Raw genomic sequence first — 20,536 nt, forward strand, 5'->3', positions numbered from 1 at the left:
AAATAAATAAATAGATAAATAAAAGTATCAATGTATCACTGAGAAAAAATTGTAATAAAAGGGTTAAATGGAAGTGTGGGGGCAGTGCAGCCAAAACCTACACTGAATCCACTTTCTTTTACAGAAAAGTGCTATTCGTGTTGTTTGCGGTTGTGGATACAGAGACCACACTAATCCATTATTTATACAGCTAAAAACTTAAAAATGTTATGAATTGATGGAGTTTAACCGCCTTAAAATATTGTATAAAGCCCATCGTGAAATTTTACCAGTCAATATACAAACCAAATTTATAAAAACGGAAAGAGAGTATAAATTAAGATGAACAGACATTTTTTCCAAACCTAAGTATAGAACAAAACAAAAAGAAAGATGTATTTCAACTCAAGGTGTCAGACTGTGGAACAATCTGGATTGTAAAACACAATCTTCTCAATCTATTTGTATTTTTAAAAAAATGTATAAAAGCACCATTATTGCAAAAATATATAAAGCACAAAGATACGCAGTTGAACCATTTTTGAATTATTTTGTAGTATAGTTACACTGAAAGCTTCTTGATTGCTTGCTGTCATGCATTTTGTCTTTTTGTGCGTTGATCATGGGCAGACAAAACATGTTTTACTTCTTTCTGTCACCTTTCATTTCTTTTACTTTACTTTGAATTTGAATATTGCTTATATTGTCTTTTTTTTCTTTTACAAATGAATGAAATAAATGATTGATTGATTGATTGATGGAAGCCAGTAATTTGTATTTTTTTTTTAATACAAATTGCGATGTTACACAATGTGGCAAAGAGACCAGCGAATATCGTAATTCCTCAAATCGAAAATAAAACATGGTGCCACAAGGGGGCTATAATATCCTTCCTATGACCAACACCATTTGTTGCGGTAACACAGTAGGTGTAATATCTGTAAAGATGAGATTAATGGTAGAATTGAACAGGAATGTGCAAAAAATGCTTTCAACATTGACACGAAAACAATTATCTGTGCGTGAAAAATCATAACATTGTTTAGTATTATTGTATTATAAAATGCCACAGACACCAGTATGTGTTACGGCAGTTTCAGTATGTGAGGCATCTTTAAAGGTGACGTATATCGTGGAATATAACAAGAAAGTTGACATGGGGCGATTACTTGTTTGACTTGCTCTGTTGATTAATGTGAATTGTACTTAAACACACACTGCGGGTACTAGTTAGCCCCAAGAACAACATGAGTAGCCCATGGGCCTGTTTTAAAAATAGCTCACCAGTGATGGAACACTGACTTACTAGAAAAATTAAAACAAGAAGAACATTAATTCAAACTTAACATGGTTCATATTTCTACTGTACCATATATTCTATATTTTGTTTAAAATTTTAATATATTATGCTAAAAAAATATGCTGCTTCTATTTACCCAATACTTATTTATTTTTATTTTTAATACAGTGATACCACAATATTTTTGTTCAGCCAATATCTACGTGAAAGTATGGCATCCTTAAATAAATGCTATAGTTGAGTAAATAAGCACTGCTGGTCAATATAATTGGAGATGCATTATATATACACAGTAGTACATCGTTGCTGGCTTTACATACAATACCAAATGAAAAACATTTAATGTCCTTTTTTTCTTCTTCATTTTTATGTTTTTGGGGTGAAACTGGATGCAGACATCCTAAAAACCTTTCAAAAGAAAAAAATATATATGTTTCGCATAGCAGCAACGATATCTTCGTTTGACGCATTTTGTTCAATAGTGGTATTATTATTGAAATACATGAACCATTTGTGTCTGGTTTGAAAGGATTTAACAAAATATAGTAGCTAAAACGTGATATTTTTAAGTTTTCTTTTTACTACTTTTATTTTTAAACTAACTTGCCTGGGCCAAATATGAGGAAACAACGAATAAAGGGGTCGAGAGGATTAATCTTGACAGAACTGTTCAACAGTTACCTCAGTTTCGTCGTATTGCTTTTAGGGTTTTTGCGGAAGGACTGGTTGGGCCCAGGTCGAGTGGACATGGAGCGAGGTGAGGCTCTTGAAAACGTGGCCGGTGGGGTTTTAGGAATCTTCTTTCCAAGATGGCCGATCCACTTCTTCTGCTCATCTTGGGTCAAAGCCAGCAGGAGCATGTCGCGGGCCGAGGTAACGTCGTAGTTTACTGTGAGACCCAAAATGGATTTAGTTTACCGTGGAACCCCCCAGCAAACGTGTGCGGGGCAGCCACGACTTTACCTTTGCAAGGGGCGATGACGTCTTCCTTCTTGTCCAGGTGGTCCTTGTGGCACTTGACATGGCATCGGCGGCACTCGAGCGCCGGCGGCGGCTTGAAGACGTGCCAGAGTGGCTTGGAGCACGCCTCACAGTTGGAGGGGAAGTGGTACAGGGTGGGGATGAACTCGTGGCCTTTGTGAGGCAGGCAGTTCTTGTCGCCCTGAGGGACCGTCTCCATGTCGGCCTCTTTCCTGCACTCGCCCTCGTTGGCGTACAGGATCTGTAAGTGGATCGTGGTCATGTTAACAGGATCCTCATTAATACGAAGATAATACGTCATAAAATAAATTAACAAAATAAACGCAATAAAATACATGATAAAATATTTTTTTATCTTATCAATGAATAAGTGCACAGTGGTGTCTGCTTTGAATTACGACTTGCAGTACTTACTCTCTTGGTTTTCTGTTTATTTTGACAATTTGTACTGGGAGTGACAATAAACAAGCTTGAAGCCTGACTTTCTAAAGAATTGTTCATTATGTGCCAAACTGCTGCTAATTAAATACAATACCCAAAAGCCAAAGTCCATAACATAAGTATATAATTTCTTTATAATTTCTTATGTTATTTTCACATGTTAAAAATTATTTATCCATTCAATAAAAATAAAGATATAATAACTACGGAGCTCCTAAGGTGACATGGTAGGGAGAGAAAAAAATATTTAGCGTTCCCTCGCAATGATTGCGAGATAGCGCAAAAGTTGTTTTGTTTTCTTGCGAGTGAACGCCTTTTTATTTATTTATTTATTTACGCGTTGATGTACTTGGATCCTGTTGAATGGAATGCGCGGGTGAAAAGTGGCGGCACCATAGCAGATTTGAGTCTCCAAGGTTCCGGAAAGAGTTATGGAGGAGGACCTTGAACAGTTCTTGCGGTTATTTGGAAGCTGTGCTTTACATCAAGTACAGATTTTATATCTTTGTATTTTAAACCCATTTCGACATAAAATTCAACTAAGCTTTCCCACTGCTATATACGCTCCATCCTCGTCGCTTTTGGTCACACAAAAAAAGACCCGGAAGTACATCAACTCATTTAAAAAAAAAAAGTTTTTTTAAATTGCGTCCCCTCGCAAAAAAACAAAAAACAAACAACTTTTGCGTTATCTCTCAATCATTGCGAGGGAATGCAAAGTTGTTGTTTTTTTCTTACCATGTCACCTTAGGGGCTCCTTACTAATACAATTTCAACTTCCAAATAAAATGATTTTATATATAAATAAATATTTACATATTTGATGAACATGCTATTGTTTGTATACTGTATTATTTTAAATTAAAATAAAATAATAATAATAAATAATAATAATAAACAATAATAATAAATAATAAATAAATAATATTTAAAGTAATATTTAAGTCCACGCCTGTGTTAATAATAATAAACTACTAACACAAAAAATATATAATATTACAAGATAATAAAATAATTAGATAATAAAATACAATATTTGAAAATGAAACAACTAAATAATATAAAAATAATTCAATAAAGTATAGTATCAAACAAAATTAAAATTTAATTGACAAAAACACTTACATTGATTAAAAAAAACATCTGTGATGCTGGAAAAAAAAGGGAAAACAAAAACTCAAGGAAAGGGCCCCTCCTTACCTGGAATATTCTTGGAATCTCTTCAGTCTCAGCTCGGTACACGTCTCCTTGTGTCACTGGTCTCACATGAAACAGTTTGCTGCAGGGAGACGGCAAAAAATAAAAAATAAAATCAGAACTCCTGACGACTATAAACATTTTATGAATGTTTGCATCCGGTTACTCTCAAGGTTACTCACTCGATATCTAGTACCATAGAGGGGTTGGACTGCTCCTTATCTTGCTCGTCATTGTAGAACAAAATCTTTTTGCTGCTCACCACAACATACTGTGACACAACATTGCAAGGGCAATGAAATGGAGCACAAATTTGAACAAGCCCTTGGAGGCTGCACAAGTACAAATACCTGCTTCTTCCATCCGTATCGCTTGATATTCGTGCGGTTAGGAATAGACAGCCAACCCTCCAGTCTGGATTCTGTCAAAGGAGTGTAGATGGGAGAACGTTACACACCAAATGTGCCAATTAAGAGGCAACGTTGAAGAGGGCCATGCAAAACTTAAGTTGGGTGGGGAAAAACAAAAAGGTTAATTAAGTGCCAGCTTTTCATCACTTTAGGAGGTAACAAGAGAGAAGTTAAGATACTCCATGCGAGAGAAGATAATAGACACATTAAGAAATACAGCATGTCACATTACAAAATCTACATGGCTAGTTTTGTTATCATTAGTACACAATTCCCCTTGATTGGCTTGATTGCTCAGGCTGTGAATCGAAAAACTTAAATAAGTGTAAGTGCATGCAGCTAAAACGGCACAAACTGAAGGGGAAGAAGAAACCAACTGGACTAAGGCTGGATTTACACGGCCTGGTTTAGGTGACACAATTCTGATGTTTTGCTCAATTGGGAGATGCATCATGGTGGGGGTAAAGAGTAAAAAAAAAAAAAAATCAAATAAGCTCAGTTCAGAATCAGGCCTCCTATGAATGGACAAACAAATGCCATTCCTAATCATCTGTCAATGGGAATTCAGATGAACTGTCATGTCATTTTCACTGAAGTAACCCCTTTAGCTCCCAGCTGTTTTACTGGATTTTGACAGATTTTGCAAGGCCCACAGAATATTGTTTTCTATTGCTATAAAAACATGGAATACCAAATGAAAGATTAGAGTCTCTTTTCTTTCATCAGAAAAAAAAATATATTTCTATCGTTTCCATTTTGCAGCAATTAGCATTAGAAAATGGCTACGTTTCATCATTATTCACAAATCTCTTTAAAATGTGGGGAAAACAGCTTTGTTGTAACATGGCCCTGGTTGATCTCTGATACTCTGCTGCCACCTGCTGGCCGTTTTTGTAAACTACTATTGCCATTAACATTCTCTTCAGTTTAGAGCAGTGGTGGGCAAATTCTGTCCTCAGTGGCCAGCGTCCTGCAGGTTTTGGAGGTTTCCCTGCTGCAAAGCAGCTGATTCCAATCAACAGGATCGTTACCAAGCTTATGCAGAGCTTGCTGATGAGCTGATCATATATCAGCTGTGTTGGACAAGGGAAACATCCAAAACCTGCAGGACTCCGGCCCTTGAGGACAGAGTGTGCCTACCCCTGGTTTTGAGGCTGCGTCCAAGTCTTCTGTATGCTCTTAGTAGGGCTGAACGATTATGGAAAATAAACCAATTGCGACCCCCCACCAAATTGCTATTGCGATGCCATCAAATAACATTTAAAAAACGTATAATACGTCTTTGGGAGCATGGTAATATTTAAAATAGAACTTATTTATATGTTTTGGGGGCTAATGAGTTAAATGCACAGATCGGATCTATCAGGTAAATCATTTTGGAATACTTCGATCAGTGATCAACGAGCGTCTGACCTAACAAAAAATAATAATAAAAAATCTGAAAATAGAAACTACAACCAAAGACAAATCTAGTCTAATTGGGCAGCATTAGAAGGTACATTCTTCAATAAATAAGGAAAATATCTGCAGCTGCTGGCCATTGGAGAAATGTGGTATGTTGCCTTCATTTAAATCAATGGAGGAAAGAGGTTCAATCCAGGCCAACTAATGCTATGCAACAGTTAACATTCACGCAGTATTGTTTACGTTCCATGTTGTCACTGTGCTTGTAGAAATGTTCACGTGCAACAGGCCTTTGTGCATGTGGGTTGGTTTACATGTTTGTATGTGTCATTTGAAAGGTACAGTACATGGAAATAGTTTAAAAAATAATCATATTCCGATGCCATTAAATGCGAATTTGGCACATAGACCTGCACTATAAATCCAGCCTGATGTGTATGATGTGTGAGGGAGCACTTCCAGTCCAAGCAGCATCTCTGTTTGAGCATGCCAACGAAAACCCAACTGTTATGTACTTGAAGAACACAGCATGTTTGATTAAAAACAAAGCCAACAAATACAATAAAATAAACAAGCCTCATCACCCAGGGTGCTGGATTTAAAAATCAGGGTGAGCATCCCTTACAGGAACCATCATACTTATTTTTGCCTAACCCCAAACATGTTCTCCTCAGTTTTATCAGGGTTTAAATTCACAGATGTCTAAAGAGCACTAAAAAGGAAACCAACGAAAGAGCACCACAACAGAACAGCAGCTGCAGCACGTACAGGCCAGGCAAAAGAGGGAGCTCGTCTGCTCGGTTACTCACAGAGGGAAAGGAATAGAAGTTACAAAGAGAGGAAGAGCGAGGACTAGACGTGAAGGGGAAATGGAGAGAGAGGGATTTAACCACAGGCATCATCATTTCAAGGAAAACTGATACGGAGACTGTCGTCGTTCATTACGCTGGTGGAAAAAATGCCACACTGGAAAGTAGTACGTACACAAACTGTCATTTATTATTATCCAATCTAAGCCCACTGCTCAATACACAGAAATATCTGTACACACAAAATGACTAATACACAGTCGAATACAGAGGAACTTTACACGTGATTTTAGTAAAGCTTGAGTCTTGAGCTCAATGAGCATCTAAAGGATTAATTTTTGCTTTTGCTTTGGCTCTTTTGTGTCTGGCTGCTCAGTAACATCGTTGTCTACTATTTGCATTTGGGATGGCAGGTGAGGTGTAGCCTGTCCCAAAAGGCAGGATACACCCTCAACTTGTCACAATAAATGACCATTCACACTTCCATTCACACTTATGGGCAATTTAGCATTTTCATTTAACCTATCATGGGCGTTTTGGGCATGCGGGAGGATGTGCCCTGAGAAAACTCACATAAGCACGGGGAGAAAATGCCAAGAAATAGATCTAAACCTTAAACTTCAGAACTGCAAGGCAGACAAATTAGCCACTAGTCCACCAAATTTATTGTTGAAACTAAGTAAATTATTTTGTTCATCAAATTGTAAATAGCACCGAACTGTTTTAAAAGCAATATTTTAGCACATCTAACATGGTAAATTTTCATTAACCATTTGCAAAATCGACAATCAATAAAGTGAAGCTAACCTTTGAAGAGTACCGCTTTCTCCACTAAGTTCCTGTTTTAGTTTGTTCGCCGACGACTGAATCACTTGTCAAAGGGTAATGTAATCAAAAATCCAAAGAAAAAGCAAAACACTCGTCGTGACTGATCTCGTATCATTTTTCTTTGTTTTTTAGGATTGACGATTGGGTTTTGGTCTCCTGCTTTGAAATTTTAGGTCAAAATTCAAAAATCCACTGTCAAGATGATTTCGTACGTCTTCGTACTTACCCGCGAAGTTGCTGTCCGTCTCGTCCGTCAGCAAGCTGGTGATGCTGGAGTTGTCCATGCGCTGCTGCAGGTCGTTGAGCTTCTCACGCAGCTGCTCAATGTCGCTCTCCTTGCTGTCCAGCTGCATCTGGAGCTCGTTGCGGTACGTGCACTCCTCCGCCAGTTGCTGCGGGGTAGAGTGACAGCGCACCTTAATAACATCATTTCCCGTCTTGAAGAAAAGAATACAAACAAATCATGAACTCACTGCCTGCATCTCACTCAGCTCTTTCTGATATTTGATGGCCATGTGGTTAAACTTCTCTTTTTCCTGGTTGAGCTCCAGCTGCAGCTTGCGGTTTTCCTTCTCCTTCTTACGTAGGTCAGCCGTGCTGCCCTTCTTCTTCTGGTCCAGCTTCATGTCCTTCCGGTTCATGATTTCTGCAAGCTTGTTCACCGCCTGATGGATTATGAGGCAGATAAACAGGTTGGGAATGTCCAAATGACACACATACATTGACAATAGGACATCATTTAGGCAATTCCCATGCCCTCCTGATCAAAGGCCCAAATCTGAGATGTTTATGAAATTATCCTGAGCAATTTTTGTCTAAAGAGTGATTTCGTTTTTTTCTTTCTGATCTGCTTGGAAAACAGTTCAACCCAAAAATTGGAAATGTTAAACCTGCTCAATATTTATTATCACAAATCTTTGTGTGTCCATCACCGAATTTGGCAAAAATATTTTAGGATCAACATGAATTTACTGAATTACAAATGGAGGAGCAAATGGTTAGATTCAGTGTTTGTACGGATAAAACATGTCTCACCATAATATAAATGAAACATCATGTGTGGGGGGCTCTCAAATGTAAAAAACTGTTAATATGTTAAAAAAAAATATGTGCATACCCCTCTTTAAAAAAAAAAAGAAAAGAGAAAAAAAAGGATGCATGCTTACCTGGGTCTTGAGAGTACGCTCTGTGTTGAGGACTTTCTCATAGTTGGCCTTGATTGAATTTGTAATCTCCTCCTTCTGAGCAGCATACTCTGAAAGGATAGAAGGCCGTGCATGTATGTGTATTTGGAATTACTTGGTATGTTTTTTTTGTTCATTATAAGATAATAAATTCACACTGTTCAAGTTGTCGCTGTTGAACTTTCATTTATTGCTCGCAGTATGCGGTTTCATTTTAAATCAGTTATAAAATCTGTTCAAATTTCCACAGAAGATAAGCACTTTTATGTTTCACATTTTCTTTCCTTACCATATCAAATGTGCAGCCAAACGTGACTTTAAAACCAAGGTACACAGGCCCCAATTTTGGACTTTTTAAGAGTCCACATTGCTCAAATTTAAGCCAAGATCAGTACACACGGATGCCACTAGAAGTTAAATTAGTATCGGTTCATATTTTCGATATATATATATTTTTTAAAAGGCATTAAACTACTTTAAATCACCTCATCAATGGCTGGGCAAAAATGGACAATGTGTTGTTTTAACCAGATTGAAAAATTATCATTATCATAAGAGTATCATTTTTAATGATTATGTTTGAAAAAGCCCATTTCAAGTGGACAAAATATGAAGATTTTATACAAAATTGTCTTTTAAATTGCTTGCATATAGTTAGTTGGGTCTTTATGCCTGCTTCAGCCATCAAGTAGGAAATTACAACAACCAAGTAAATCTTATGCATATGGTTAAATTAGCCAGCCATTAGCAGTCTGGATGCGGTGAAAGTCTGAGCATCTAAAAGTGTCCAAAAATACCACAAAAAGTCACTAGATTTGTTGCCCATCGCTGAGGAGAGTGGCTAAATTGGGACAGAACCACAGCCGAAAATGGCAAGATTTCAAACAGTGAGTTACAAGTGAATGCTAAGTATGCTAGAATTCACTACACTTTGTGTATTTTAACCAAAGAATGTCAGATTTTATCATACACATGGGGGTCTATTTTAAATTGCGGACGAAATACATTAATATGTCTCCTCTAAGACATTTTAAATATTCAATGACATATTGTATGCATTTTGAAAATGAAATACAAGAAGTACCTTCCTCCTGAGTGCGAAGCTTCTCGCTCAACTCGGTCTTCTCTTTGGCGAGAATCTCCACATCTTTGGTCAGAGTTTTATAGGACTCCTCAAGCTGCATACAAATAAAATTAGATCTTAAAATACCCCGCAAAATACAGGGTCAAATAATCTTGACTTTTGCTTACTCGTGCAATAGCAGCCTCCTTATCGACGAGCTCCTGCTTATGCCTGGTGACGGTCTTTTTGCTTTCTTGGCTGAGCTCAAAGTACTGCTCCTCTTGCAGCGCCCGCGCCAGCTGCTCCGACTCCGCCTTTGTCACTGTCAGATCCAGCTGGGCAGACAGGGACTCCCTTTGTGTGGGAGAGAAGCAATTAAAGCTCATTATTAGGTGTTTACATGTGACGGCAGGCTGTGGCGATGCGTGACGCACGCTTACCTTTCACTGCACAGCTCCTGCACCTTTTTATGACCTTCTTGTACCTGCCGGTTCCTTTCTTCTATTTCCTCTTTGAGCTCTTTGACCTGAGTTTTGTAAAGCGTCTGCAGGGAAAGGGCAGACATTAGATTAGTCGGAGGTGCCCCTCACCCCTAATCTATGTTTCCACTGATACTCACAGAAAAATACTGTTCGGCCTCGAGCTGGTCCTGAAGTTCCCTCATCTGTCCTTCATTGCCTCTGTATTGCCTGGTAAACACATCAAGCAAAGCAGTTTTTTTTTTTAACCGTTTTTCCCGCATTGCGGCCACTTTGTGAGCTCCATTCGAAAAATATGGCTGTCATCACATGCAGCCAAGGGATTAGCAATGAAGTAACGGCATTCAGATTAAAGTCTAATCCCAGTGAACACTGTCGCAGATCAGCTTTGGCGCAGTTGCACTATAAACCGAAATAATAGCACTTATTTGGGAATAGCAGCTTGACTTGCAAAGAGTATTACGGCCAGGGGAGCGCAAAGAGAAAATGACGAATAAACTACAACACAGTCCATTGTGGCAGGACGGTGGGTGTACCCCGCCTCCCGGACCAAATCATATTATGTCCAACAATAATTTTATTCTACCGTGTGATTTCAGGAGGACTCACTTTGTCAGCTGCGCAAGTTGAAACTCCAGAGAGCGTTTACTCTCCAGCGCCGTGTTGATCTCCTGCTTGAGCTGCTTCTCCGAACACCGGAGCCGATCCACCTCGTGTAGCCGGCTCTTCAGCTCATTCTGAGCCAGCACTCGCTTACTGGACTCCTGTTCCGCCTGTATCCTTACATTCTTCACCTGAAAAATCAGGAAGGCGGGTGAATTTTTAAAAGGATGTAGCAACTCATTAAAATTGGGTCTGTCTCAAAAGCGTTCACTCACATCGTCCTCCAGCCTTTCCTTCTGCTTCATTAGCTGCTCCATCTTCTGCACCGACTGCTTGAGGTCAAACTCCAGCATGGAGCACTGCTTCTCCACCTCCACCACCCGGCTCTCCGCTCGCATCCTAGCACCATTCTCCTCCGACATCTTCACCTGAACAGCTGGGGTGGAAGCACATTTATGTATTACAAATGCAGATAGGGATAGCACAGTACAAAGAGTAAAGAGTGGTATACAACATACCAAAAATATAATTTAGCAAAGACCTGATAATCGGAATGAAGCAACTACTGTTGATGGACATTATTGGAGGAGAAACTGGTTGTTTTGGGTGTTTGTATAACGTATCTTACAAGTAATTCACCACAATAAAAATTACAATGAGTGTTTGCAACCCCAAAACAATTACCAAAACAATTGCTGTTGGTCATCTCATCTACACACAATATTAGAGCAGTAAGCACACACTGGTTAAGATGTTAAGAATCAGAACGTACGGTATGACACAGACGAGACACTGCGACATACCATTCATAGCGGCCGATTTTGCCTCCTCGATGGACTCATATTTGTCAGTCAGTTGTGCACGTGTCACCCGGTGTTCAGTCTGCTCCTGCTCCAGTCGCTGCTGCAGTGTCTTCAGTTTGTAGTTCAGGTCGATCTCCAGGTTGTTCTTATCCTGTGTGGGTTGGGTAGACACGACGATCAACTCAAAGGACTTCAGGACGGAAATACAAAATCAACGGTGGCCCTCTTGTCGAGGGATTATCACATCCATACAACCCTCAAGGCAAAGAGTGTCCGGACACAGCTGCACGCGGGTTTATTAAAAGCTACACTTTACAAAGCTTTATCACTTCTTCCGTTCACTTGACATCATTTTCTACAGGACTGTAAATGCATTAACAGTGACTACTTCCGTCTTGTTTATACTGGCACGAGGACCCCACTTTAGCTGTTCAACAATGTGCCTGACCTAAAACAGCGCACGCAAGGACCCCTTAGCAGTCTAACAATATGTCCGATGTAGTTGAACGAACTCAACACTGAACTAAAGCATGCATTAACATAGCAATAATGAGGAATTAACAACAAGCTCCATACATTTGCTTGCACATTTTTCATCCACTGATACATCACACTGCAACAAAAAAGGCTTTTTTTTTTTAAATTGGTTAAATACTGTACAGGATGTACGTTTGACATGAATAGAAATTAAAATAGTAAATTATTGTAATTGGATTTTGGGAAGAGATTAAACTCATTTACATAATTTCCTACGGGGGGAGATCGGGGAAAAATTGTGGTTGACCAAAAATCGTACTATAAAGACTTCACAAGAACAAATTATATTCAAACCCGAGGTTCCACTGTATATATTTTTTCTAGACATTAATCCTAAATAGCTTGTTTACTTTTTAATTTTTTTTTTTAAATCTTAAGTGCAGTATATATTGTGCTATTTATTGTACCTTCTCCAAGTTATTGCATCTCTCCTGGACCTGTTTGCGTTCGGTCTCCACTTTGGAGACGCTGAGCTTCAAGTTTTTGTTGTCCTCCTGCAACCCCATAATTCTCGCTACGAGAGAAGCAAAATAAAACAAAATATTAAGAACATTTACAACAAGGAAGTACGTTTGCAATCAGAATTGGCGTCTTCAGCGGGTTACCCTGCAGCTCACGGATCTCCTCCGAATCTTGGCTATAGTTCCTCCTCTCCGAGTCCAAGGTGCTCTGGAGTAGCAGGAGTTCCTTCTCCAGATGGGCCTTCTCGCCGTCGGCTGCACGGCTCCGCTCCTGCAGCTCGCGGTTCAAGCTTTCCAGCTGGCTCATTGACTTGGCCACCTCCGTGTGATTCTTCCGCAGCCTCGCCGCCGTGTCCGACTCGGCGCGCAGGAGGTCGTTGGCCTCCTCCAGCTAGGACCAGAGGGAACAATTACATTTATTAGTGCTTTTTTTTTTTTTTTTTTTTTTTTTTAGCGTTTGAGCACACACATTTGCTCTATTTCTGCAAGAGTGGGAAGTGCATTTAGTTACACAACGGCAGATGCGAGGAAGCTATTAATTTTTTATATTTAACACTACTGGTATATTACAGTTAATGTCTCGTTAGACTGGATTTTATTATGGGGAAATTCAGCAAAGGTACAAGAAATGAGGCCAAATTGGAGAAAAAAATAAGTTGCCTAACTCCACGAAACATAAACAACATTGTGTAGAGATTATGTTTTGAGTCTACTGGAACGTTGATTGTCATTTAAGACGCCAATTCCACTGAATGGTGCAGCACAATCACGGCATGTTACCTGACTCTGAAGCTGGGCAATCTTGTCGTTGGAGGCCTGCGAGTTCTGGCTGATCTTCCTCATGTTTTCAAGTTGCTCCTTCAGAGTTGACACTACGGGGAACATGATACAACGTGAAATCCCAAAATCTTCCTTCCCAAACACATCACAGCTTCACAACAGCACTTTTCTTTCTTTCTTTTTTTTTGGTGGGCCTCACCCTCGTTCTCCAAATTGCGTCGCTTCTCTGCCTCCTGGTCGGCTTTTCTTTGGTACTCTGTAAATCTGTGCTGCAGCATGATCTTATCCTTCTCCAACAGGGACATGCTCGCCTCCACGCTCTTCCTCAAGTGTCCCTGCAAAAGAGAAAAAGCACGGACGGTTATGGCAGGCACGACAAATGCAATAAAGTTGACAGTCTTGTTTGTTTGACAAAATAACAGGATTTAACCTCCTCATCCAGTTCTTTCATGATTTTTTCAATCTTGATGTTTGAGGTCCTGGTGGAGAGAGAACAGAAGTCATCATCAAATCATCATCAGAAAGGTGGTATTTTATTTAAATTTTTATGAAACCGCTGGCACTACCGGTGTAAAAAAAATCTCATAATGACCATAATTATCAGTGTTATCATGGCATAAACAAACAAAAAAAGTTAACACATGAATGCTCCATAAACATGAAGAAAAAACTCCCATTTTGTAAACAAAAACATGAAATTAGAAAAACAAGGACGTTTTTAACAGAAATGTATCAATTTTCTTTACTGCTTATTCTCACTACGGTCATTGATAAAAAACAAAGTTTTCCATCATACTACTAATTGGACACAGGTGTAATTATATAGTATGATAGACATACTATGATGTAAAGCTGATTTGATTTCAGCTATACACAAGTAGCTTTTAAAGGACTTCATACCCGTTTATCCCTTAGTGCCCTTTGTGTGGCGCATCTTACAACTTAACAAACAACTAATACAGGTGTATCCATATTCACAATTCAATTTTCCCTCAAAGTATTGTAAGGAATTTCCCGCATTTACCAAGCAGATCCCATTGAAGCAGTCCCAGAATGATACTGTGGAGACTTCACATTATCAATCTGGCTCTTGCCAGGTTAGGAGTCAGTCGGGTTGGCCGTTTACCACGCGGTTAGTTTGAGCGTCTGTTCTATGCTCCTTGCAAGTGTCTTCATATTGGATTTTTGTTTGACTTTGTCGCGTTCAATGAAAGGACATCTGTAAATGTGGCTCTCATTTTTATTTTCACTTCATCTGAGCAACTCATATTTTGGCTCACAATGTGATTTCTTTTGTCATTATTACAATTGAATTTATTATTTTTAAAGGGTGACTTTGTTTTTTATGTGTTTTAGATTGTGTATAAAGTGTAAAAGTGGCGGTGGTGTAAAGTGGTGGCCGTGGCTCAGGGTGTAGAGACGGTGGTTCAGTAACCAGAAGGTCGGCTCTTCGATCCCCGCTCTCCCCAATTCATGTGTCGTTGTATCCTTGGGCAAGGCACTTCACACACATTGCCTCCAGTGCTTCTCACACTGGTATATGGAAGGTGGTTGGAGGGGCCGTAGACGCACACTGGCAGCTACGCTTCCGTGAATAATGCTACCACTGTGAAGCGTCTTTGAGTGTCCAAAAAAGCGCTATATAAATCATATTCATATTATTATTATTATTATTATTAAAAGCACGGGGATTGTCAATTAGCATTTGCTAAATTCTTTATGCTCAACATCAGCTGCAAGCTTTGCTTAGTGTCTCTGTTTAATTGTCCCTATTAAATAAACGAATAAATGAAACAAATGAAATGGGGGGGTAACTTAAATGGGGTTCTGTAAAGTCAAGGTACAATAGTAGTTGTGTAACCAAACATTCAAATGCACCTGCACTTCTGCTCCAACTCATCCTTCAGCAAAATCTCACTGTGAAGTTGCTCCTCCAGCTGGTACACTCTTTTTTGCAGGTTTTCCAACTAAAGGGATAAATAAGCATCATAGAATATTCTACTTGGAAGTACATAAGAAGTTCATAAGCAACGATGTCCAACTCACATGACTTTTGTCCTCCTTTGTGGAGCTGCTATGTTTGTCACTTGTCTTTGAGGCACAAGTGGAGCTGCGCAAAGGACTGCGAAACACATTACACAATTAATACAAGTTAATGCTTGTTCCGATGAACAATATTTTAAACTCATGTCAAGTAGGGAGCCTCTGGGGGACTTACTGCTGATTGCTGTAGTAAGTGAAGCCCACAAAGGGCAGCTGGTTGCCTACGAAGGCCTTTGGTATTGGAAAAGTCTCTTCTTCGCCGCGGTCCTCTTCTATGTCATCAAAATTACTGGTGTCGACGTCGCTGCTCAGCTCGGGCACCACTGGGGCAGCCGCTAAAGAGGCAGAAAGTTCATGACTCTTTCTTCTGTCGTTTGCCTAAAATAAGCTCGCAGGGGCTAACGTACTATGTACAGGGTACATTTGGTACGGTACAGAGGGGTAACAATGTTCCCACCTGCGACAAAAATTTAAGGGACTTTTTTGGGGGGAACTTATTGTACTCAGTACGTAAACAGAACATACACCTTCTAAACAAGGGACATGCCGAACCATCCTGTTACGTTAATTATTTATCCATCCATTCATCCATTTTCTTAACCGCTTTTCCTCACAAGGTTTGCGGGGGTTGCTGGAGCCTATCCCAGCTGGCTTCGGGCAGTAGGCGGGGTACACCCTGAACTGGTTGCCAGCCAATCGCAGGGTACACAGAGACGAACAAACATCCACACTCACAATCACACCTATGGACAATTTGGAGTGTTCAATTACCCTGCCATGCATGTTTTTGGAATGTGGGAGGAAACCGGAGTACCCGGAGAAAACCCACACAAGCACGGGGAGAACATGCAAACTCCACCCAGGAAGGCCGAAGCCCGGACTCGATCTCACGTCCTCTGTACTGGGAGGCGGACGTGCTAACCAGTCAGCCACCGTGCCGTTATTTATTTATGTATTTTTGCATACTGTTACACCTCATAAGCTCGGACACAATACTTCAGTCCTGGGTCACAAACCTCGATTTAAAAAAATCCCCTCTAAAACAAGGCAAAGCCAGCAGCTAGCGGAGCCGGCCGGGTCAGCCTTTCGAAAACTCTGCGCCAAAGTGCTGACTTTAGCTGAGTCAAGAATTAAATATAAACCCGGTTAAAAGCGGACTACAGCTGCAGGATTTGCCGCGGTTCTAATCTCTGCCTGCTCTGGTGTCAGTGCCCCAAGCATTAATGTTGTGTCTGTCCTTTATTGGCCTCTGCACTGTCAATGATCAGTCTGATCTGATGACCTGTGTTACATGGTAATCAAGAGTGTTTACTGTCTCTGATGATCTCCCACGTCCACTGATCATTCTTGAAGAAAGGGTGCCTCTTGATCTCATCCACACCGTTCCGGCCCAGGCGGACCTCCCTGTTGGCAGGAGGGGGAATACATTGCTCAGTCTTAATTAGACCGTAGCCTAGATTTACACGGCATGGCTCAAGTGATAAAATAAAATGAAAATTCCCCTCAAGTGGCACAATTGGATATGAGTCATGGCAGCATGAATAACAAACATGCATGGAATCAGATATCATGCCTTGTCAAAACGCCTTAATGTTTGAAGTGTGTCCAAAACTAAATAAGCAAAATAGATTCAGACGGCATGCAAGAAATATGGAGAGTACCCTTATTAAAATAAATGGGTAAGAGAGGCATCTCAGGCCAACTAAACAATATTTTCATGGGTGTGCCGGGACGTTACCTGTCCGTCAGGAAGGCACAAATGAGGTTCTTGGCGTCATTGGAGATGTCGCTGTCGTCGGGGAAGGTCAGCGCGTTTTTGTGGTTCATTATTTTGCTGTAGGTGCCGACCAGTGAGTCTGCGTAAAACGGCGTATCGCCTGAAAAAGCATATTGGTAAATTACAATAAACAATAAAGTATGTTTTCACCATTAATCGGCACGTTGACATGTTGTATCGATCAGAGCGACTCACCAACTAGCATTTCATAGAGAAACACTCCCACCGACCACCAGTCGCACTCCCTGCCGTAGTAGCCATCTCCTCCTTGGGATTTCAGTACCTCGGGCGAAATGTAGTCCGGTGTTCCCACAGCCGTGTCGCATCGTACCATACCGTCCTAAAAGAGCAAGCGGCACACATTTAACATGATTTTTTGCAGAATAAACCCAGATTATTATTCACAAGGACAAAAATACCTTGTTCATTTTCATGCAGGTGCCAAAATCTGCCAGTTTTAGGTGGCCCGCTTTGTCCAGCAACATGTTGTCAGGCTTCACATCCCTGCAAAGTTAGCATTTATTTATAGAGGACATAATATGGCGTTTACAGACACCGTTTGATCAGATACGGTTGTTTCTGAAACTTAAGAGATTTCTACTGTTGATGTAAAATAAAGACGACGAGCTGTTGATACCTATGAATAAAGCCCATGGCGTGGATACCATCCAGAGCCAGCACCACCTCGGCTGTATAAAAGCGAGCCCACTTCTCCGGGACGTCGTAATTGCTCATCAAATTGACCAAATCCCCGCCGGGCATGTATTCCATCACCATGTAGAGGTAGCGGTCGTCTTGGAATGCAAAGAAAAGCTGAAAGAATGACGAAAGGTGAGTTTGGATGAGAGAATACATATTTGATCCAGCAAGCGGGCATATAAAGATGGTGTTGGGTGGTCGGGACGTACCTGCACCACCCAGGAGCTGTTGGCAAAAGCCATGATGTCCCTCTCCTCCCAAAAGAAAGCAGAGTCTGACCTTTTGATCATCTCAAACTTGCTCAGCAACTTCATGGCATACACTTTGCATGTGGCTTTGTGCCTCACCTGTAGATGAGTGGTGAAGTTTAGAATCACTTAAAAATAAACACATAGCGGCATCATAACAAATCATCGTTCAGTGGAAACTCCAAAGTTAAGCATGATGCGACAGGAAAGCAAAATAAATAAATAAATCTGTGTGCACATAATTTCTAATCTTATTTTAATTTTTCTTCTGTTTTTATTTTTGACATTCCAAAACTTTCAAATTTCTCAACCAATTCAAACTATTCCAATCTCAAAATATTCAGCTCATTCAGGAAATCCCAGTCCAAATATTTCCACGTTTACCATCATTCCACATTTTCCACCAAAAAAACACAAAACAAAACAAAAAAAACTAGACAACCTATAATTCACAATTTCTCAACAAACTGAAGCCAATCAAATGCCCAAAAAAACTCCTACATTTACATTAAGAAAATCTCCAAATTAAGGGATAAATAATTTATAATCTAAATTAAAATAATTCTACTTTTAATAATTCTAAAATGTTCTACAATCTGATAATCCCCGCTTTTGGAGAATTTCCTTTCAATGAGAAAATTCACACCTTAAGTGGGGTAAACTTTCCAAATGTACCTGTATATCCTATAATTCAACTTTTCTCTTGCATTCTAAATTTTGTAAATTTCCATTAATTCTACATCATCAGAAATGGAAATTTATGTATGTAATTGATATTTGAAGAACTGTATTGTACGTATATATTTATATACACAATATGATAAATCAGAATTTGTCCTATGTTGCAACACATTCTATTTAATGCTCTATTGTATTCATCCTACTTTCCCCCTCACTGGTGCCCTTTTACCGTGGCAAAAATAAATAAATAAAATAATTACTTTAAAAAGCCCCAAAAAAATCAAACGCAGTTAAAACGACAAATCACTGAGCTGAAGTCCCACAAGATTTGCCAAGGTTGAGAGTTTGACTTTTGAGTCATTATTTGTTATATTTAGGTCATAGAAGGCCTAATTGTACCATGCCAACTTTTTGACGATCCACTGTATACAGGGTTTTTCTTGTGTACGAGAGGCGGCCACCTCTACCTTATTTGCTCACCACCTCCAGCCTAAGTGACTGATAATGAATTATAATAGTCATATTCTTATTGGAACTATTATTCTTATGATTGAAACATGGAATTATTATATGTTACCTGTAAAAAATGAAAGCGAGTCAGAGGAATATACAGAATACATGCATGTCATGGCGCATGCTCAGGATTAGGGATGTTTGATACCACTTTTTTCCCGGCCGATATGCAACTCTTGAGTAGTCGCTGCTACTAATACCAAATGCCGATACTACTAGTACATAAAATTGCCCACCCATAAATGACAGATGGTTTTAAAGAAAGACCTATATATCCCAATATAGAATTTTTCCTTAAAATTGTATGAAGTTAATAGCATTTTTGTATTCATATAATTTCTCATTTCTTGTCCTTGAACGTAAAACGATAATGGTATCGATCACCAGCCTGAGTACCGATAATGAAAATAAGACTGGTATTGGCACCGATACCTGGTATCGGTAGTCATCCATCAGTCAGAAGGATACCACCTCCGCCTCAATTTGAGTCAGGAAAAACCCTGCTATAGCAAAAGAGATAAACAAAGAGTGTAAACTTACCAGCTGCACCTCCCCGAATGCACCTCTTCCAATGACTTTGACCACCTCATAGTCTTCCGCTTTCATCCGCAGGTCACGGATTTTACTAATGGTATCCTTATCTATGGAAAAAAACAAGAATAGAATTTTCAAGACGTGAATTTGTATTGATTTCATTAAGCTAGTGTGCTCGCTGCCTAACAATGCTACACTGAGACATGATTTTTAACATCTTTTTTTTTTTGTAAGACTACAGATAACGTTTGGTGAAGAAAAATACTGTGTGCGCCAACTGTTATTATAGTGTGCGGTGTACTAATCACCAACACAACACACTGCACGCAATGTCTGTCACAGTACCATGAGCAAGGCGGTGCAGTCGTAGAAGAAGAAAATGGTGATGCTAAGCTAACCGTTTGCTTATCTGGTAATTACCAGTACGTTTTGTTTGTAAACTACATCTTGTTGTTTAACCAATTTGTGGTGAATGACTTGGGAGACTTGTGTCCAGATTCCCATTTGTCCATGTTTTAAGGTCACAATCGAGGAGTTTGTGACTTGGCCCAACTCCGTGTCATCATAAATACTAAAACTTTACGATCTTTCACTTTTTCCCAAGCAGTCAGGGAAACCACAGGAACACCACAAGAGCATGGCTCTGGATGATTTTTTTTTTTTAGAGACATCCGAGAATATGGTCTGTATTGACTTTGATCGGAACGAAGAGGAAATGCTCAAATTTGGTACAATTGTTGGTTTGCATGCACCCCCTTAAAAGGAAACATTGCCAAGTTGGC

The 20,536-nt window shown here is 39.7% G+C and overlaps 1 protein-coding gene across 2 annotated transcripts in view; it reads right to left on the minus strand.

Annotated features, from left to right (window-relative positions):
- The window catches only part of rock1 (Rho-associated, coiled-coil containing protein kinase 1), a 44,049-nt gene that overhangs the window by 2,706 nt on the left and 20,807 nt on the right, over positions 1–20,536 (minus strand). For both annotated transcript variants that reach the window (XM_077557070.1, XM_077557069.1), the window contains exons 3-32: positions 19,761–19,861; positions 17,988–18,125; positions 17,717–17,892; positions 17,499–17,583; positions 17,275–17,419; positions 17,041–17,179; positions 16,615–16,706; positions 15,478–15,637; positions 15,306–15,381; positions 15,138–15,226; positions 13,690–13,738; positions 13,459–13,594; positions 13,260–13,351; positions 12,624–12,870; positions 12,426–12,532; positions 11,482–11,632; positions 10,954–11,114; positions 10,685–10,869; positions 10,216–10,285; positions 10,037–10,140; positions 9,785–9,950; positions 9,618–9,711; positions 8,516–8,604; positions 7,823–8,014; positions 7,576–7,741; positions 4,249–4,319; positions 4,081–4,169; positions 3,902–3,980; positions 2,243–2,501; positions 1,961–2,168 (exon numbers count right to left, since the gene is read on the minus strand). In XM_077557070.1, the coding sequence (XP_077413196.1) occupies positions 1,961–2,168; positions 2,243–2,501; positions 3,902–3,980; positions 4,081–4,169; positions 4,249–4,319; positions 7,576–7,741; positions 7,823–8,014; positions 8,516–8,604; positions 9,618–9,711; positions 9,785–9,950; positions 10,037–10,140; positions 10,216–10,285; positions 10,685–10,869; positions 10,954–11,114; positions 11,482–11,632; positions 12,426–12,532; positions 12,624–12,870; positions 13,260–13,351; positions 13,459–13,594; positions 13,690–13,738; positions 15,138–15,226; positions 15,306–15,381; positions 15,478–15,637; positions 16,615–16,706; positions 17,041–17,179; positions 17,275–17,419; positions 17,499–17,583; positions 17,717–17,892; positions 17,988–18,125; positions 19,761–19,861 (3,916 nt within the window). The remainder of the gene's footprint in view (positions 1–1,960; positions 2,169–2,242; positions 2,502–3,901; positions 3,981–4,080; positions 4,170–4,248; positions 4,320–7,575; positions 7,742–7,822; positions 8,015–8,515; positions 8,605–9,617; positions 9,712–9,784; positions 9,951–10,036; positions 10,141–10,215; positions 10,286–10,684; positions 10,870–10,953; positions 11,115–11,481; positions 11,633–12,425; positions 12,533–12,623; positions 12,871–13,259; positions 13,352–13,458; positions 13,595–13,689; positions 13,739–15,137; positions 15,227–15,305; positions 15,382–15,477; positions 15,638–16,614; positions 16,707–17,040; positions 17,180–17,274; positions 17,420–17,498; positions 17,584–17,716; positions 17,893–17,987; positions 18,126–19,760; positions 19,862–20,536) is intronic.

Source organism: Vanacampus margaritifer, chromosome 2, assembly GCF_051991255.1.
Source record: "Vanacampus margaritifer isolate UIUO_Vmar chromosome 2, RoL_Vmar_1.0, whole genome shotgun sequence".
Classification (NCBI taxonomy): Eukaryota; Metazoa; Chordata; class Actinopteri; order Syngnathiformes; family Syngnathidae; genus Vanacampus; species Vanacampus margaritifer.